The sequence below is a fragment of the Phodopus roborovskii genome, unplaced genomic scaffold, assembly GCF_943737965.1.
Source record: "Phodopus roborovskii unplaced genomic scaffold, PHOROB, whole genome shotgun sequence".
NCBI classification, from domain to species: Eukaryota; Metazoa; Chordata; class Mammalia; order Rodentia; family Cricetidae; genus Phodopus; species Phodopus roborovskii.
Window position 1 is genome coordinate 2044536 of NW_026125665.1, and position 20506 is coordinate 2065041.

A 20506-nucleotide genomic window follows, 5' to 3' on the forward strand; every position below is an offset into this window, starting at 1 on the left:
TGAGGAGTTTTGTGTAGACACACTGTGGTGGCAGCCGTGCCATCACAGCTTGATCCTTCTGTTTTCTGTCAACGGTAGTTTTATTTGAACTGTGCTTTATTATTTTATATGTTGGGTAAAATGTGTTCTTATCTACTTTATTAAACATTTTGCTCCTTTTGAGAAGGAGTCTGTCTTAATTAAGTGTTGCTGTGATAAACACCATCACCAAAAAGCAATCAGGGGAGGGAAGAGTTTTATTTGGCTTAGGTTTCCACAGCACTGTCCGTCATCAAAGGAAGTCAGGACAGGAGCTCAAACAGGACAGGAACCTGGAGGCAGGAGCTGATGCAGAGGCCATGGAGGAGTACTGCTTATTGGCTTGTTCCTCATGGCTTGCTTGTTCAGCTGATTTCTTATGAATCCCAGGACTACCAGCCCAGGATAGGAACCACCCACAATGGGCTGGGCCCTCCCCCATTGATCACTAATTAAGAAAATGCCCTACATTTTTGCCTGAAGCCTGATCTTATTAGGGCACTTTCTTTTTCTTTTTTTGTTCTGAGACAAAGTCTCTATGTGGTGTTTTGCTTGCATGTATGTCTATGCAACCTGCTCTGCTTGGTGCACTCTCCTAGTGCACCAAGTGCAGTTACATGGTTCTTGACCACCGTGTGGGTGCTGGGAACCAAACCCAGGACCTAGCAAGAGCAGCCAGTGCTCTTCATTGCTCATTGCCAAACATTTCACTTTAATTTTTTTTTTTTTTTTTGGTTACTATATTTGTATGAGTGTGTCAAGTGCCCCAAGGTGCGCTTGTAATTGCAGGAGTTTCTTCTTTCCATCATGGAGGTCCAGGAATCAAACTCAGGTTATCAGGCTTGATGGCAATCCTTCTTGCCATCCCCATTTCACTTCCTATTTGCTTGCTCTCCACCAAGTGTGGTAGTACCTGCTTGTCCTCCTAGCACTGAGGCAGGAGGATCAGGAAACCGAGGACCACCCAACAAAAGAAAGTAATGTTTCTTACCCCCTTCTCCACACAAATAAAGTGATTTTTCTCCCACATGAGGCTCCAGCTCTTCCTGTGAGCATCACAGATGATTTGGCCACTGTGGTTTGTTGGCCTGTCTGTCAGGTTGTCTCCCTCATAGGTAAGAGCCACTGTATCCCTATGATGCTGATACACAGGCACCCACCAGCCACAAGCTCTGACTGCAAGATGGATTGAGGTTGACAGGCAGGGCTTAGATCAGAGTGGGGTCCAGCTGCTGAACTTCCTCTGGGGTCTGTGGGACTTATCCCCAGGGGGGCTCACAGAGCTCCATGGGCTATTATACCTAGCCTTGTTTGTTTGTTTGTTGAGATGGGCTCATACATGAGGCCCAAGACGTATTACACATATGCCTTAAAGAATGTTAAGAGTATTTTTATTATATCAGCCCCATGGTGCTGTCTTTTGTTTACCCTCCCAGCTGTCCTTTCCACCTGTATACCAACAGCCTATCTACCCTCATACCCACCTCTCTCTCACTTCTCCCTTTCTCTTTACTAGTGTGGGTAGTCTGGGGGAAGCTTTATCAACCAGACTACCCACTACCAGTCTACCCATGTATGTATCTACTGTCCATCTACTCATTATTCCATTCATCTGTCCTAGTTTTTTTTTTTTTTTTTTTTTTTTTTTAATGTTGCTGTAATTAAATATCCTGGCAAAAGCAATTTTATAGGAGGTGAGTAGGGCAGGTTATTCCATCACTGTGTGGGACTTGATATAGTCAGTCATAGCCATGGTCAAGAGTAGGGGATAAATGCATGCATATTTGTGCTTAGATCTTTCTATCTCTGCTCATAGAGGCCAGGATTACCTGCTTAAAGAATGGTGCCACCCATGGTGGACAGCTCTTTCCTCCTCAGCCCATGTAACCAAGACAATCCCTTCTCCCATGCCTACAGGCCAACCTTATCTAGACTTTGAGCACTCGTTGTGAGAATTTCTTCCTTGGTGATTGTGGACCTTTGTACCATCTATCCACCTCCACACCCATCCTTCTATTCACCTATTTACTCAATCAATCCACCCATTCATCTATCCACCCTCCCACACATTTATCAGTTAATCCACATAGCTATCAACTCGCCCATCTGTCTACCTGTTCACCCATAGTCTACTCTCCCAATCCATCTACATGTTCTATCCATCCTCACCTACATGTTTGTCTGTCCTTCCACCCATCCTTCCACACATTCCTCTATTTCCTCATACATCTACTTATAACTGTCTTGTTTCAAATGGGAATTGGGGCTGATTTGGTTGAGGCTTGAACATTGGATAGGGGAAACAAGCTGAAGTGGAAGTAGCAACCAAGACTGGGTAGAGTTAATGGAGGTAGTGTGGTTGTGCCAGCAGATGGGGGGGGTGGTCATTGGAGCAGACACTTGGGCCTGAATTACTCAGTGGGCAGGCATCTGCAACATACAGGCATCTGGGGTCATAGAGAGGGTCTGTCCCAGCACCAGGCCAGCTGAGGCCATGTGCATCTTTAGTGTAAGTCCTAGAGACCCGTGTATAGTGTTGAGTTGGGAAAGACCCCATAATGGAGTAAGAAAGGCCATTAGGGGATAGGTTTACTCTCTGCTGCTTGGGTGGCTTCCCTTTCATATAGAGGGCCTGGCTTTTGAGGGTGGAGGAAAGCTGGGGCTTGAGAGGACCCTGGTCTTACCAGGGCTCTTGGTGCGGGAGCATTTGCCCAGTGCCTTCTTTTTAATGTCTATTTTTTGCCTCTTTCGTGTCCTCTCTTACAGCCCCCACCTTCTGGCCCCTTCTCCTCCTCCTTGGGAGGCACAGGATTCTCAGATGACCCCTTTAAAAGTAAACAGGACACTCCTGCTCTGCCTCCGAAGAAGCCCGCTCCTCCACGGCCCAAACCGCCCAGCGGTCAGTACGCTTCCTCCTCTCGCGGCACCCGCCGGTGGGGACAGGGCGGCGGGCACAGGGCCCCTCCATTGAGCAGCCCAGAATAGCGCATACCCCAGGGCAGGAGGGTCTCCCCTCTGCTCTGTTGCCCTCTCAGAATGTGCTGTGTGTGCTGTGCTATTTCCCTGTCCTGAGGTCCAGGCCGTGATAGCATCCCCACAAGGATCCCCACCAAAAGCACCTGCATCAGTGTCCCTCATCCCTCAGCATCCAACAGCCTGGCTTCATGCCCTTCTCACTCACAGTGGCTAAGGGAGGGCCTGGAGTGGCTGCAGCAGGCTGTGTTGATAGGTGGGATGGCTATGCTCTGTCTCTCTTACCCTGCCTGGCTGATTAAGGGAAAGCTGCCAGAGGAGCTTCCTACCCTCTTTCCTTTAAGCTCACTGTCCTGAACCCTGCTGTCCAGAGAGAACCACTGTGCCCTCCCACAGCAGACTCTGAGTACTTGTAATTCCCATGTGGTGGGCTGGGGACAGAACTTAGGGGCTCAGCAGTGGAGCACTTGCCTTGTCTGCCTGAAGCCCTGACTTCAACGTCCAATATTGAAAAAAAGGAAACATTTCTGAGTGACTGACATATGCAGTACCTCCTTCCCAGTTCCTAATAAGAGCAGGTGGCTTCAGGGCTACAATTGTCCCTGCAGACTCCTGTCTACTCTGCATCCATCCCTCTCTGCTGTCCAGGCTATTCCTGGCACAGGACACCTATATATTTGCAGCCACACATACCTGTTACCAGTCCACAGCAGCCTAGTGACACACACCTTCCAGCCCAGTGAACCTACCTGTAACTTCATTTGTGGCCCAGGTCACTCAGTCCCTGAGAGCACCACTTCTTACACAGCCCAGCTGCAGAAGGTAGACAGAGGGAGGGTTATCCTGAAGAGACTGCCCTCCCCTCCTATCACCAGTATCCCTTAGGGACAGTGCCCAGGCCATCAGATTATATGATGAAAGCAGGGTCCCTGTGAAAGACTGATCTGGAAATACAGGGGAGCCCTTCAACCAAGAGCAGCACCCTGCACTCCACCTTAGCAGCCTCATGGAGCATGTACACACACGTGCACACCTACACATACATGCCCCTCGTTCACATATGTACCCACATGCATATTTCATCACTCAAGGCTCACATGCACTCTGAAAGCAAAGGCTAAATATGTGCGCACCTATGTATATGTTTTGCATACCAAGTATTTGAGTGTCAAGTGAGCATGCATTCCCACATTGTGCCACGCTGCCTGTGTCAGATGTGCCACAGACATTTACTTACACACTTGTAAAGCACACTTACCTGCTGTCATGGAGACACAGGAACAGTGCTGACACTGTCCCACATAGCCTCCCTCCATGTCCTCCTGTGTGTGTCCTTTGCTCATGCTGGGATAGAGAGCAGGGGCAGCCTGTGAAATGCTGAGTGCTCAGTGGTCCCGGCTACCTGGCATCAGAGTTGAGTCTTCTTGAGAATTGGTCCAGGATGGGACCCTAGGGCCCTCAGCCATCCCTGTTTAAGGTTCTGAACCTGGTGCTTTTTGATGATGCAGACCTGGTTCTGTCACAGCCATTGTGCCTCGGTGTGCCTGTGAGCTCTTGCCATCTGACCTTAGGAGGCCTGGGGCAACCCTTATCTCTCTCTTCAGATGCTAGTGAGACCATGAGATAGACAGGGTAGGCAACATGATGCCTGCTTACCACAGAGGAAGGGGAACAAGAGGGCACAGGGGGCCACGCAGAGTCACAGGGGAAGATGGCATCTGCATCTACACTTGGTCCCCACCTACCCCAGCACTTGTCTCTTGCTGTTTGCCATTTGCTCTTACATCAACAATCAGGAGAACCCAGCCAGGAGTGTCCCAGCATCCTGAGAATTGGGGCTTTCTTGTGCACTGTAATCCATGAGCAGCTGCAGAGCACCTGTGGGGGGCCTAAGCGTTTTTCATTTCACTCTACCCAGAATCAGCAGCTGGACAGAAAGGTGCGGCCATGTACATGCTGCTGGGTGGTAGGTACAGATGTGTGTGGGTTGCATGTGAGTCCAGTATCCCATGCTGTGGTTGTGTCAATCTCGTGCTAGCCTCTAACCATGCAGGCACTACCTGGTACCTATGCATAGCTTAGGACCCTCCCCTGCCTTAACTAACCTGTTAATTAGCCCTGTTTGATGGGAAAGCATTTGGCATCAAGTCCCTGGTTCATGCATGGATTTGGAGCCCAACCATGCACTTCCTCTTACTGTGTCCCATCCATACCACATGTGCCACAGATGCTTTCACAAGTGGATGGGGCAACAGTACAGACTGACCAACTCCCACAGCTGGACTTGCTCAGGAGCCAGGGCACTTTCTGTCTTCTGACCACTTAAGAAGGGACATAGTCAAGCTAAAGTAGGACCCTTATCTTACCTAATGCTTGAGACAGGATCTCTATGATGACCTGAAACTCAATCCTCCTTCCTGCCCCATCATGCCCTAGTTATTTGTTTTGTTTTGTTTTTAATGGTGCTTTTTTGCCCACCCTTTTTCCATTGAGGAAAATAACATGACCAGTGTAAAGCAGTAGCCACCTTCAGCGGCTCACACTTAATCGCACTGGACCTTGATATATCAGATGTGGAGTTCTGCAGTGGGAGGGCTGGTCCCAGTATGTCTAGCGGGGTTGGAGGAGGTAGAGGTGCCCTGCTCCCAAGGACCCCCATTGGTGTTGGACCTGGCAGAGAAAGCATGGCAACAGCAATGCTTCTCCAGACTCACTGTTTTACCTGACTCTGGCAGAAATCATGAGCAACAGTGGCTTTCCTCATTCTGGCTGCCCTGTGTGTAAGATATGTCACCACTTTTCTGCCTGGGCTTTTCTAGCCCAGGGACAGGGACTGTCTGAAGCTCTGCTTGGGTCCCTGTGCCTGGAAGTGGCCACTTAGCTGTGGGCCACCTGTCCAACAAGAATCTAAGGGATTGTTCAATCAGGCTACTTTGGGGGTATGAGGGCCTCAGGCAGATGTGCCTGGGGAACCCTGGACACATGCCCAAAGCTCACCAATTTCTTAGTTTCCTACAGCCTGGGCCCAGGCTTCTGAGTAAAGCACTTGGCATGGTGATGTTGTGAAGGGCCTGCTCTGCATTGTGTGTTCACCCCCAGCTCCCCTCCCAGCCACCCAGGGGTGGGTCCCCTGCGTGCCAGTTTGGGTCTGGGTGGCATGCATGCAGTTATATTCTACCTTCTCCCAGCTCCAGGTCTCCTGGGATCTGCTGTTTGTCCTATCTCAGTTTCAGTTCACATAGGGATCAGTTGCATCTATTGTAGTGTCCTTCACCTCCTCCCCACCCAATGCTGAAGATAGTTTTTTCCTTGAAGCCAGAGTGTGTGTCTTAGGCTGCTGGGGTGTGCACAGAAGTTGGGTGTTTTGAAGGCGCTGCATTCTTGTGCCTGGAGATCTTTTCTAGAAAGGTCTATCAAGGTATTAAATAACCTGCAGGTGTTTGTCTGAGCCTGAGGCAACTGACTGCTTTCAGGCACATGCAAAACAGCTCTGCAAACTGCCAGTTGGAGTGAGTGCAAACCTCCCCCAGGTAAACAATGGTGTATTTTCTGCAACGGACAGAGATGGAGATCAGTCAGAACTCACCGCTGAAGTTTCTAGGTAAAAGTTGTTGATTTGCAAAGAGAGAAACAGATTTTTTTAAGTGCAGGAAACGGCTGTGTGGGCGTCAGTGATTGGGCTGCCTGAGATAGCGGGATCCTGGAGGGCCCCACCCTGCCACTTCCTGCCAGCGCTGCCCTGCGGCTCCCAGCAGAGCCTGCCCACTGCCCCAGAGACACCCCCTCACCAGCCACTCACCTTTAACCTCTCCCCAAGTTAATGATCATCTTTATTACTACTCATGACCTCCCCACCACCCCTGCAAGGCCAGGTCACAATGGCACTAAGGTCTTGGCAGCTTTTTTCCCCTTCTCCACAATGCCACCAACAGTGCACTTATGTTAGTGAGCAGCCCTCATCCAAGCCACATGAGATTGGCCCGGCCTTGTGTTGAATTTGATGTCCCTTCCAAGCAGAAGCAAAACATCACTTCTCCCCTGGTAGACAAGTCCTCTCCCACCCATGTGAGATCTATGCAGAGTGCCCTGCAGGATACAGGCACAGGGAATGTTCTAGGGATGTAAGCAGTCCACTCCAGTGTGCTCTCAACCTTCCTGTGAGGTTCCAGACCAAGGACAGACCCTGTGTGTCTGGGCCCTGGCACTGGCCATGCTGTGCCCAAGCCTCTTGTTGCTGCATATTGTCAAATGGCATCGCCATCTGAGCCTGTGGTTAGCACCTCTGCCCTGAATGTAACTACTTTAATTCCGTTCCCACGATGGTGGCAAAGAGATAATGCAGCCGGTACACTGGAGAGTTTAGAATGGGACCCATTTGCTCCATTTCAGGAAGATTCTGGCATTTGCTAGCCAGCCAGGATGGGCAGAAGGCTCCCAAACAGCCCAAGACATCTAAACTGGTGGAGCACCAGCACCCCATCTTGCCCTCACTCAGTGCACCCACTGCCCTGTTGTTGTCAAGGCAGCCCTGAAGGGTCTGTTCCAGAGCCTGGTATAACCAATGCCTGCTGCAGTTGCTGGCTGAGGAGGTACCCGAGTGCTGAAAGGGCTGCTCTCCCGGGCTGTGAGGGAGTCCACACTTCTCCAGCTGGTTTCAGTGGCCTGGTAATTCCCGTTCTGCAACGTTAGCAGAACAGTTGGAAAATAGCTTTGTCCACCTCAGCACACCAATAGGTGTCTTGTAACTCCATTTCCTGGTATCTGGTAATGTGTAAACGCCCCTCCAGGGATGTGTCACAATCCAGATAGTGGAGGTCCTGAGAGGCCTGCAGGATGTAAGCCCAGAGAAGGAGAGTTTTCCTTTCCACCTGCAACTGTGGTAGTGAGTGGTCAGGAGCAACTAAATTCCCAGGCCCTCACTGAGCTGAGGGTCCACTGTTGGCTCACCTAATGGACTCAGGCTAGGGCTCCAGGTACAGCCTGCCCAGCCCTCTGGCTTGTCAGAAATCTGACCATATAGAGAGCTAAGTAAGGACCCTCCCCCCAAGCTCTCCCTGGGCCCCTCCGTGAGATCTGTGACCCTTTCCACCACAGGGCATTCGTTTCCACTGCAGACATCACAGTCTGTGGTGACTTTGTTAAATGTGGGCATGCATCTCCCTGCCGTTCACAGAGGTAGCATTTTGGCTATGTTGGCCCTTACAGGGAAGAACAAAGAAGGGACCCTGGCAACCTCCATGACTGTGCATAGCAGGCACTTAGGACTCCCCACAGCCTGGCTTCTCTGCAGATAGCATCTCCCTGAGCACCCACTGGAATCGAAGGATCGTGTTAAAGGTGCTGTGAACAAACAAGCAAGTGTCTTTTCTGAGTTCAGTGGGAGACCTGTCAGTCTGTACTGCTGTGCAGACTGACAGGTGCCAGGCATGGTGATGGTGTATGCTTATGCACATGGGGACATGGTCCCACTGGGGCTGCAGAGTGAAACTCTGTGTCAGAAACACCAAAAACAAACGACAGAATACAGGACAGGTGGTTTGTAGCCTCTGGTATCAGCCCAGCCCCCAGCCTGTTTTTTCTGTAGGCTAATGTCTCCCACTTCACCAGTCCCTTGTTAGAGATCAGGGAAGCCTTTGTGAAAACTAACAGAAAATTGTCTTTCTCGATACAAATCCATTTGTCTTTTGTGAACCCGAAGCAAGTGGCCACCTTCTTCCCTTTTCGTGGTGGAGAGACACCATGTCCAGCCGTTCTGCCAGCCTCAGTGATTCCCATGACCCCTGCCCGCTCCACAGCAGACAAAAACAGCCCAAGCACAGGTGGGGATAACTCGGACCTAAACCTCATCCTGTCCCCTCCAATGCGCCAAGCAAGTCTTCTCAAAAATTGGTAAATATTTTTGGTGGGAAATGTCAGCACCGTGATGTGATCCGGGACCTCAGATTTTTATCTCCTGGGTTGCACTGCTATGCTGTGCTCTGATCTGCCAGTGTGCAGGACCCCTGTCTGCAAGCCTGAAGAGGCTGCCAGAGCGAGTCAGCAGGAGAATGGAGGTGTGAGCAGAAAAGACTCTCCTCGTGGCAGTTGAAAGTTTGAGTCAGGCAATCTGATTTCTCTCTCTCCTCTGTCCCCACTTAGTCTATGTTTTGTTGGGGCAGAAAGGGATGAGATCCCTGGTGACGAATGGAGTCCTTTGCCTGGTGTAATGTCCCTCACCTGATTCCCAACAAAAGGACTCGAAGAAGCCTGGCAATATGAATGACCAATGCTGATTAGGATAAAAGACACTGACGGCGTTTGGGTGCAGAGTAGTGTGGGAGCGTCCTGGGTTGGAGAGGGGAATGACTGGGGTGGGGCAGCTGCCCTGACCACAAACCTTTGGTCTTTGTTTTCTACAAAGGGGTCTTTTTTAAGGGGTGTTTTTCCTGTACTTATCTCTCATCTGACTGCGTTTTCTAAGTACAGCAGTGAATTGTGTCAACAGAACTCAGAGTTTGGCAGAGGCAAGCACACACTCTCTTGGTTTGTTTTGTTTTAATTTTCCCCTTTTGACAGAAGGAATTGTCACCCTATAGCCCAGGCTGGCTTGCCTGGAACTCCTGATCCAGGGGGCTGCCTTACAGCCTTCAGAGTGCTGGGTAGAGTTCAGGGCTTCCCATACCAGACAAGTGGACTCTGCTGACACTTGAGCCTGGTCCTGATATTTGATATTCTCCTTAGTCAGATTTCTAGGGACCCTGCACCCCAGACCTCTGACTGTCCTTGAATTGAGAGAGTCACCCCTCCTGGAGCTGATTATTGAGATCCTGGTGTATTATTCAAGCCTGGCTCTGGGAATGGCTCCGGGGATCCCCGAAAAGCAAGCAAAGAAAGGTGAAGGCGCTTCTGTGACTTCTAGTCTATGGATGTGCTGGCTCTGTGTACTGGGAGATAAACAGCCTCGAAAATTAAAGACATTCTTACCAGGGTGGGGCTGGCCACTGAGTAACTTTTTTTTAGCAAGAGTGTGCTGTGGTAAACCATGGGGTTCGTGTTGTTTTTGCCGAAGTCAGTGCTGTGTGTGGTTTCGGTACACCGCTCGGGCGGCTGTTGAAACTGCTGTGGTTTCCACTTAAGGCCTTCTGTGTGCCTCCTCAGTCCCCTCAGCTAGCGCAGCAGGCTGGGGAGCATGGACCAGGGGTGCCATACCTGCTGTGGCATCGCTTAGCAGGCACCAATTTGCTAAGTGTAACTTTGTTGTTGGTGCTGGCTGTCTCAGAGCCAGTCCCTGGCTGGCACCAAACTCTAGAGATTCCCCCTACCAGAGTATTCCAATCAAAGGTATGTGCCAAGCATATATGGCCAAGCAATTCTTTCATTGGGACTTTGTTTTTATTTTGTTTTTGGTTTACTACATTTATTTGCTTTTTGTGCACATTGGTCAGTGGTACACAGGTGAAGGTCAGAGGGCAGCTGTCAGGGGTCAGTTTTTTTCCACTATGTGAATTTGGGGCTCAAACTCAGATAATCAGGCTTGGGAGTAAGCATCTTTGTCTGCTGAGCCATTTTGCCTATTTTATCTTGAGATACGGCCTCCATATATAGCCCACACTGTCCTCAGGCTTCCAATTCCTGCCTCAGTCTTCTTTAGTTTATTCTGATCCCTTTCCACAGCCATCTCTCCATACTCATGTCCCAAGAGCCAAAAGCACTGTGACCTTGCTTCCTACTGCTGGGGCAGACAGAGTGACTTTGTCACACTCAGGAGCAGCTCCACCTCAGAAAAGAGGGAAAGCAAATGAGGAGTTAGCAGAAGTGGTTACATAAAAGCAGGAACTAGACCCACCGTTGAAACAATACAGCCACCAAAAATAAATCAGGGTGCCAAGTGGGAAGCCATGGTTAGGGCCTTCCATCATTGCTCAACCGTGCATACAATCCATGGCCATGCCACCCTGCAAGTGGCAGGGACCTGCCGCCGCCTGCAGAGTAGCACCAAAACAGGCACCCAAGAGAAAACCGTTCGCTGCCCTCTGAAACAAGAGACAGCAGTTGCTGCTGGCGGGTTTCGTGAGTGTAGTTGCGATTTCTAAATAACGGTTCCGGCTGCAGGGAGTCTTGGTGTGAAAGGCTCTTTTCATCTCTGATTGCCTCTCTGTTCTCAGAAGCCTTCGTCTCACTTGGCTGCAGCTGGCTGGAATCCTGACCACCCCTCCCAGCAAAACAGTTTTTGTGTTTTGTTTTGTTTTGTTTTAATTCCCCAGGTCAGGGTAGAAAGAATTCTTCATCAAATATATGAAGAGAGGTTCAGAAGTGGCTAGTTGTATCCTACCCCTGCTCAGACGTTTTCAAATCTTTCCAGCTTCAGCACACCCTGCAAGAAATGCCCTATTCTTAAATTCATGTTGTCCATTGTCTTTGAGATGGGGTCTCATGTAGCCCAGGCTGGCCTCAGACTCTAGAGCTAGTAATGAACTTGAACTCCTGGTCCTCCTGCCTCAGCAGCCCCTGTACTAGAACCAAAGGCGTGGCTGACCACGCCCAGTTTTTAGTGGGAGAGAATGAAACCCTGGGCTTCACTCCATACTGAACAAGCGCCCCCACCCTTGTTTTTATTTGAGATGGGGCTGACTATGTAATACAGTCTGCTTCAAAGTCATGATCCTGCCTCAGCCTCCCAAGTACAGGGATGACAGGCTACATAGTGTGGTCAAAGCCAGCCTGGGCTACATAAGACGCTTTCTCAACAAACAATCCTGTTTCTAGTAAATGACCTGCTCTGCAGAGACGGAGGTCAGGACTTCTAGCAATGAACTTGATGGTGGGATATGGAGTCAGGTTGAACAGGCAGCACAGGCTGGGTGGGGACTGTGGGAGGCCCCTGCATTCTTCATGACCCTCCAGGGGCCAGCTGGTCCAGCCTCTAGCCTAGGACCTTGCCAAGTACTAGGACTGCACAGGGGCATGAGTTGGTGTGTGTGCATAGTGAGGATGGGTTTCAGAAACCATGGTTGCATCCGATGGCATCTAGTTTGAGAGTGCCCAGGTTTGGGATTACTTCAGAAGGCTGGGAGGAGAGTCATTGTAGTCCTGGGGCTTTTCTGGTGCTCGGGTACTTAGGGAACTCAGATTTCCTGCCATAAAGAGCCACATTCAGTCAGAGGTGCTCAGCCCTCCCTCCCAGCTCCTAGCTGGGCACTGAGGATGGGGAGTGAGGTCCAGACTCAGGAATATAGATTCCAGCGATTGAGAAGAGAATGGGAAAACATACAGTAAGTGACTTAGCCTCCAGGCTTTTTCACAAGAGCCACAGAGGCAGTGTGACAGGGAGGTCTCTGAGCCAGGCAACAAATGGACACTGGAGCAGCCTCCACAAGGGGGATGACCTTGGATGTGGATGGACTGTGCAGATGGGAGGAAGGGTTTGCCCGAGATAGATAATGCAGAGTGCATGATGGGCTGGTGGGGAGGTCTCTGTGGCAGGGCCCCTGGCACGAGGGGGTTGGTTTAAGTTGGAAGTTATAGGGACAGTGAACAGAGGGCACCCAAATGAGGACGGGCACCTCTCTCATGTCACATTCCCTTTGCTGGGTTTCCTTGACTGAGGCTCCTGGGACACAGGATGTGCTTATGTTCCCAGAAGTCTGGGAACTAAGGAAAAGGGCCCAGGACAACGGTTAGACCCTCTGTCAGTACCAAAACTGTGCTGGAACCTTGCAAGCCTCCCCCAGCTTTTGCTGCCTGCCTTCTGGGGACTGACCAGCAGGAATATTTGGGAGAGGTAAGCGTTGAAGCTTCTGTGGAACAAGGTGTGTACTTGCCCTTCTGACAGGGTCTCCAGGTCTGTGACCATGACGTGGGCAGAAATCCAGAAGGAAGGCTAGGTGTACTGGTGTGTGCCTTTATTCCCAGCCATCAGGAGTTTAGCCTGGTCTACACAGTAAGACCCTACCAAAGGTTTTTTGTTTTTTTTTTTTTTAACACGGGAACAGTAGTCCTAAAGGGACAGTGCAGTGATGCTGACTGGACTTCTCCCATAGGCATGTATTTGCTGTGCCCTCATTCACTGGGCCCCACTCCAGATGTGTCCTATGACAGCTGCAGGAACCCTTGGTTACCCTGTCAGGTTCTTGTCTCCTGATGGTGACACCAGGTTACTACCATGTGAAACTTTTTTTCTCATGGTGCCACACCTCTGGTTTAAGTGAAGCTGGGAGACACCCTGGATCTGACTATTGCACTTTACAGCTGTCTGGGCCCAGGCTGCCATTAATGCTTTCAGAAGAGAGCTGCAGCCCAGGCTCTATCAGGTACAAGCCAGACACAGCACCCCAATAACACCAGTCTCTTGTTCCTGCACCTCACATGAGGAGACTGAGGCTAACTAGGCCTTAGACCTTCCCTCCATGTGCCCCAGAGCAGAGCTTGGAGCCCTGGATAGCTGGAGTGGGGTAGGGAGCTGTTCAGTGGTCTGGGGGAGCAGAATACTGTGCTGGGCCTTTGGCATTTACTCATTTGCTGTAGTACACACATAAGTCAGAACAGCTTGTGGAAGCTACCGCTCTCTTTCCCTATTGGTGCTTGGGGTGGCTCAGGTTGTCAGGCTTGGTGACAAGCCCTTTACCTGCTCAGAAGTCATGTCAGCCAGACTGCCATCAGGCCATGAGCTAGTTCTAACAGGTGGAAGGCAGGTGTCCAGGATCAACCTCTCTAGCTTCTTTCTGAATGATGACTCTGGAACCATGAGAGCTGGTGTGGGTAGTTCATTAACTCCAGGGAGCTGTGTCTCAGCCATGTTCAAAGTCTGGACCCTGTGCTCAGGCAGGAGTACTGAGCTGGCCTGGAAAGCAAAGGGGGTTTCTGAACAAGCCAGGCTTGGGGTTCACCTCTTGTGTGTGTTTGGTGTTTGTTACCTGTAATCATGCCCTGTAGTCTTAACTAGCTAGAGGCTTTGCCTATGGCTTCATCATCAGGGAGACCTCCCTGTCCACTCTTGCTATCCTTAGAAGTTGTCAATGTGTGTCTGCTCAGCTGTGACTGGAAAAGTGTGATGAGCTGGGCTAAATTGAGTCACATGCAAACAGCCTGCTAGACTTACTCTTAAGAATTCTCTGAATGAACACATAGGAAATGTGGGCCAGTGATACCTCAGAACCAGGATCTGGGTCCTGGGAACCAAACTTGAGTTCTCAGCAAAACCGGTATATGTTCTTAACTGCTAAAGACCAGTCCAATTTAGCTGCTGGTAGGTCAGTGTGCATTTGTGTGCTCTGAAGTGATCTTGGGCCAGGTGTGGTGGGTGGCACACGCCTAGCATCCCATCACTTACTAGGGTGAGGCAAGAAGATGAGTTCAAGGCCCACCCTGGAGTGCTTGAGCCCCCGCTCAGAAATAACTTTACAACTATTAAATCACTCTTCTGGCACCGCTCGAAACCTTATTGCACCTCTGTTCTGTGTTATTATAGAATATTAACTCCACGCTGTTAACAAGTACAGAATGGGCGTGGGGTCATGGGTTCCAGACCCCCACACACACAAAGTCATAGTCCCCAGGGCCACTGCTCTCCCCAGAGAGACAACCAGACCCCACTCTGCACACCGCCCTGTCATAGTAACTTGTGTTTCTTTTCTTTCTTTTTTTTTTTTTTTTTTTTCTGTTTTTGTTTTGTTTTTCCCCTTAAACTTTCCAGGTCAGAGTACACCTGTAAGCCAACTGGGTTCTTCAGCCTTCCCTGAGTCCCCTGATCCATTCCAGCCACTCGGGGCTGACAGCGGCGACCCGTTCCAAAATAAAAAGGGGTTTGGGGACCCATTTAGTGGCAAAGATCCATTTGCCCCCTCCTCTTCAGCTAAACCTCCTAAGGCCTCTTCCTCCGGCTTTGCCGACTTCACCTCTGTAAGTTGAGTCCTCCCTTGGCCACCTTTCCTGCCTGGCTTGCTGCTGCTTGCGGGTGGGGGTCCTTCTGCAGCTAAAGACTCTGCTCCTCCCTCTGCTGGCACTTCCTGCCATCCATCTATTACAGGAAGATGAGGTTTCTCCCAGGAGGGTGGCACGTACGCAGTGTGCCTGCCTCTGTGCTCAGTGGCTATGTGATCTTTGTCCTTCAGAGGCTGTTGTGTTCACTGAGTTTTTGTTTGTGAAATGGTCCATCTGCCTCTGCCTCCCAAGTGTTGGAACTAAAGGTGTGTGCCACCACCCTGGCTTATTGAGTTTTGGAGGCTGAGCAGGCAGGCACTTCCTAAGACTAAACATTTCATCAGGTTCTGTGGCCTCAAGGAAGGTCAGGGGGTCGGTGGTCATGACCAAGTACACATTATGCATGTAGGAGAAGAGTCCAGGCAGGATGTCCAAGAATTAGAGATTTGGTTACTTTCTGTTCTGTTGTTTTGTGGGTTTTCTCCCCTCCCCCAATTACTGTTTGATTTATTATCTACAGTGAAAAAGAATCCTACCTAGACAACCACCCTGGAGCCTCTTCTCTTTTCCAAGGGTTCAGAGAGGCCACTTGCCCAGGCCAGGGGCTTCCTGGAATCAGCCTGGGCTCTCACCAACAACTGCCCTGCTGTCAGTTTAGAGCCAGCCCTGGGTCCTTGAGCACCCTCCACCACCTCAGGGCAGCCTGCACTCTGATTGCGCTATTCCCATAATCCATTTTACCCTTTCAGATGTGCCCATTTTCCCAAAATCTTTCCTTTGTGTTTGTGAAGTTCCTCCTTAGGTTGTCAAGGGAGACTTTGGGATTACTACTGTGTTTACTTATTTATTTTTCTTCCTTTGAGATAAACCCAGGACTTAATTTGCCTCCAAACAGACCTGGAGGGCTGAGGATGGTGATAGGCAGGCAGGCAGGGTCCACATGTGACCCCAGGTTCCATTCCCACTCAAAAAAAAAAAAAAAAATCAAACAAAAAACTAAAAGCATTTGTATCAGGACATAGTAAATACCCAGGTCCTCCCCAGCTCTTATCCCAGTCCTGAGAAACTGAGACGGGAGGACAGGAGGATCTTAGGTTGAGGCTAGCCTGAAGTACACGGGGAGATGTCTAAAAAGAGTAATATACATTGGCCCTGCCCTTTCGTGGCCCAAGGAGACCTGTGACTTCCAAACTGAAGCCCATTTGTTTCTCTTGACAGTGCACACAGTGTGCCTTTAGAAAGGTGACATTATTAGTAAAAATCAGAGACAGAAGCATGTTGAGTTTATTGAATAGCATCAGGTTTATTTTCTGGCGGAAAGTATTAACGAACAAGGCCAGGGCTGGTGCTGTGGGTGGAGTGTGTACCCAGCTCTGCACCGGGCAGATGAAGGCAGGAGGACCAGGAATTGCAGGTTAGCCTGGGCTAAGTCCATTTAAACAAACGAATAGTAGGGCACTGCCGTCGCCCCGTGCCTGCAGTGCTCAGTTTGGGTAGGGGAGAGTGGTGGTGGGGCTGAACCACAGTGTAGAGAAATGACTGTGGCCTTTCTGAAAAGACATTCACTTCCTGTGCCCATACCGCCAGAGCACCCCATTCCCCTGCTCAGTAAACACCAGGTTCCAAGCTGTGGCTGGGCTAACGACTCTGTTGTCCCAGAGTAGTTACTGGCTTCTGTTTTAGTTTTCAAGTTTATCTGTTTGTTGTTTGGGTTTCGCCCAGGCTGGGTGCTCTGATATACCCATACCCAGTTTTAAACATTCTCATCTGCAGATGGGAAACCAAACCCTGCCGGCCCTGGCCTGGCCTCTGTCCCCATCATCACAGCACATTTCTCTCTGATGGCAGGGACCCAATGGGTACAGGACCTCATAGGGTTTTGTGTCTCCCAGGGCTGGGAGTCTGCTTTCTAGGCTCATTGGGACTTTAATACTGTGCAAGCTCATAAAAGGCTGTCATCACCTGTGGGAAACAGCCTGATTAGTTTTGGCTTCTGGAAACTGATGTCATCCACACAAGCTGGCTGTGCTATCCTTACAAGACACCCTGACTCAAAAAAAAAAAAAAAAAAAAAAAAAAAAAAAAAGAAAGACATAGTAGCCAAAGCCTTTAATCCCAGCACTTGGGAGGCAGAGGCAGGTGAATCTCTAAGTTGAGGGAAGCCTGGGCTGCATAGAGAAAACTTTTCTTGACAACAGCAGAAATGTTTTTGTACATCTTGGCAAGTAGGGCATAGCAGTATCCATCCATCAGAGGCCCAGGTAATTCAGGGCCAGCATGGGCTGCTCGAGTCCTTGCCTACAAAACAGCTAGCCTCTCTGCCTCAAGTCACTTGGGTGTGTGTCTAGCAGAGTAGCTGACATAGCTTGCACAGCTTCCTTAGAGCCAGGCAGACATCACATCTATTGCGGTGGGCTTTGCAGATGCCTCCATGAACAAGCTGGGGATTGAGGGAGGGCGGGTCCTGTCTGCATGCCCCATGCAGGCAGATTTCCGAAGGGCTTCAGAAATACAATTTTTACTTCTTGATACAAATTCTCAAGATACTGGAGAAAGGTATACTCCTTGCAATTGCTTTCGGCCCTAAGACAGTACAGAAGGGATTGGCACCCATGCTGCTTGCTGTTCAGGGGGTACTTGAGACACCCCAGGTTCAGCTCATGCCCTGTGTGATCCAAGGGAACCAGGGGGGGTCCTAGTAGAGCATCTCCAACCAAGGCTAGTCAGTACTACTGAGAAAATACAATTGCTGGAATGGAAACACCTCTCAGCCAAGTACACAAAGCAGATCTGTATAGGGTCCCCTCTTGGCCTCAGCTCTGATGCACCCCAGTGTGTGGGGATGAGGGGGCACAGTGGAGGAGGTGGGCTCTTGCTGCTCATCTGGGGCTTTGGATCTGAAGCTCCTGGAGTCATTTCCCTCTGCATTTTTTTCTTTCTTATTTTTCTCCCCATCAAGTTTTGGGAAAACTCCCCAAGATAGGAAGGAGGCAGGGTGATCTGTGACCTGCCTATGGGAATAGATGAGGGGACCTCACTTCCCAGGGATGACTTAGACTCCTGCCCCTACCTGTCTCCTGCCTAAGCCCCTGTGAGGGTTCCTGGGCTCCAACCCTTCCCCGGGAGGCCACATCCCTGCCATCAGCAGAGCTGAGTAATACTCTAGTAGGCTTCTTGTAACTGGCTGGGAAGTCACAGCCCTGTCTTGGGGCCCTTAGGTCCCTTGTGGCCCTGATTCCTCATACCTAGAGCCTCCCAGGTCCCCAAGCCACTGTTCCTATCAGTTCCTGGTGACAGCTGACAGACAAATCCTTCGCCAGTGCCCTGGTGAAGCAGCTGCCTGTGTTCCTTGCACCACTCTTCCCTCTTCTCTCCAAGGAGGCTGACGGCTGTCGTTTGTCTCACTGCTGATGTCTGCTCTTGAGGGCTGGAATCTTAGTGTCACAGATTATTTGCATTCCCTGGAAGAGATGGATCTATTGCACAAGCAGTGGGCTCCCCAGGGGCTTGAACTTCCCAAGAGGGGCATGGAGCAGAATAAGAGGTAGCTGGTAGGATATGCCTCCAGCCCTAAGGAGGGTGGAAACTTTGACAACCGGCTGGGGTGGCTATAGTTATAGGCCAGCCTGGGCAGCTCAAGTCGGATGCACCCTGTTTCTTTGTACATGGGGTGAGGTTGGGCTTCAGCAGGGGCTCCTGGTTTTTTCTGCCCAAAGGCCCCTCCACCCACACTCTGAGTCCCCTCTCACTGTCCCAAATCTTCCTTTGTAGTTTGGCAATGAGGAGCAGCAGCTGGCCTGGGCCAAGCGGGAGAGTGAGAAGGCAGAGCAGGAGCGGCTGGCGAGGCTGCGACGACAGGAACAGGAGGACCTCGAGCTGGCCATCGCCCTCAGCAAGGCTGACATGCCAGCCTAGACAGTGTAGGGGAAGCCACTGCTGTCTGTATGTACACACCCATACTCAGAGCGCGCCCCACTACAAGCCGTGCCATGCCAGTCACCACAGCCGAGGACAAGCTGGCCACAAGGCCTTAGGCTTTGGGGCCTTGTTCAGAGGCAGCAGACTCAGCTCTCCCCAGTGGGTGGGCCAGGAGAGCAGCTGTAGGCAAAAGGCCTGAAAGATACCGGTCTGGCTGCTGCAGTGTGATGGTGATCAGTCAGGTTCTGCCTTCCAGATCATTCAATGGCTGACAGAGAAAGCCTCCAGTCTCCTGGCTGCAGACAGACCCCTGCCTCCAGCTCCTCCCTGCACCCACCACCCCTCCCCACGATGTATGCATTCGTTGTATAAAAATGAAGTTTGAATGATTAATATAAAATATTTTAATACAAAACATGAGCTAAGAGTCTTGTTTTCAGTCTAGGAGCGTGGGTCAGTAGTTCCCTGGCAGACTGTGGATCCGGTGCTCCCACAGCAGGGGTAAAGAGAAGCACTGCGCTGTTTGTGTGTGCATGCTTGTATGTGTATGCATGCTTGTATGTGTATGCCTGCAGATGCTGGCAGAGACCAAAGTGGGTGTCATATCCCCTGGAGCTGGGGTACAGCCAGCCTAGTCTACATGATGTGTTTCAGGACAGATCATGTCTCAAATCAATGCAGAGCAGACACTCGAAATCAGAAATGCTCTAATATATATAGCTTTCTGAGCGAAGACAACATAGACATTCACAAAGCAGCTGTCTAATGCCAGGGCAGATGGAAATGCTGGCTGGCTGTGTGAATCTAGCCATGGCACTGGGGGGAGGAATCCCTATAGCTCACATTTTAGTTCATGTACTTAAAACCTAACTTGGGGCTGGAGTGGGATGTGGGGAGATGCTTGCTACTCTTGCAGAGGACAGTCCCAGCACCCACATAGACAGTTCAGATATACAATATACAAATCCCCAGCGCCAGGGGATCCTCTCTGGCCTCCTTGGGCACTCACCCACACACACATAATCCTTTTTTTAAGCATCTTGCCAGATGAAGTGGTGCATGCCTTTGATCCTCCTTGGGAAGTAAGCAGATCTGAGTTTGGGCTAATGTGGTCTACATAGTGGCTTCAAGGCTGCCAGGCTAGGTAAGATCACTGGCTGTTCTTGTGAAGGACCCAAGTTTCATTCCCAGCACCCACATGATGGCTCTGCTCCCAGAGACTTACTATACTCTTCTGGCTTCAAGGGCACCCAGCACTTACATGTTGTACATACCTATATGCAGACAGATTCTTACATATCACCCTGCTATTTGTTTTGATTTTTTTAGGCAAGGTTTTTCTGTGTAGCCTTGGCTGTCCTGGAACTCACTCTGTAGGCCAGGCTGGCCTCAAACTCAGAGATCTACCTGTCTGCCTCCCAAGTGCTAGGATTAAAGGTGTGTGCCATCACCTCCTGACTCCCAAGAAGTTTAATCTGTTGTTCATGGGATATTGGGTCCCATACAGATGGGCAAGCCGTGGTTATTAAGGGGCTAAAACTAGCCCAAGATAAATGGTAGGTAGTCTCTGGACCTGCAGTGTTCCACCCTCTCCAGACCCCTGCAGCTCTGTGGACATGGCTTCCTTCCAGGACTTCTCCATCATAGTTGGATCCTTGGACCCACAAGGCTGGGGAGAGCCTTGTCCACACAAAATCAA

The 20506-nt window shown here is 50.4% G+C and overlaps 1 protein-coding gene across 5 annotated transcripts in view; it reads left to right on the forward strand.

The window, feature by feature from the left end:
* Positions 1–19222, forward strand: part of Eps15l1 (epidermal growth factor receptor pathway substrate 15 like 1) — a 78589-nt gene extending 59367 nt beyond the window's left edge. For 2 of the 5 annotated variants that reach the window (XM_051178191.1, XM_051178192.1), the window contains exons 22-24: positions 2785–2917; positions 14663–14868; positions 18661–19222. In XM_051178191.1, coding sequence (XP_051034148.1) covers positions 2785–2917; positions 14663–14868; positions 18661–18804 — 483 coding nt within the window. In that variant the 3' untranslated portion in view covers positions 18805–19222. Of the gene's footprint in view, positions 1–2784; positions 2918–14662; positions 14869–18660 lie in introns of those variants that run through there. The other 3 variants (XM_051178194.1, XM_051178193.1, XM_051178195.1) reach the window with 3 other exon arrangements.
* The last annotated feature ends 1284 nt before the right edge of the window (positions 19223–20506 follow it).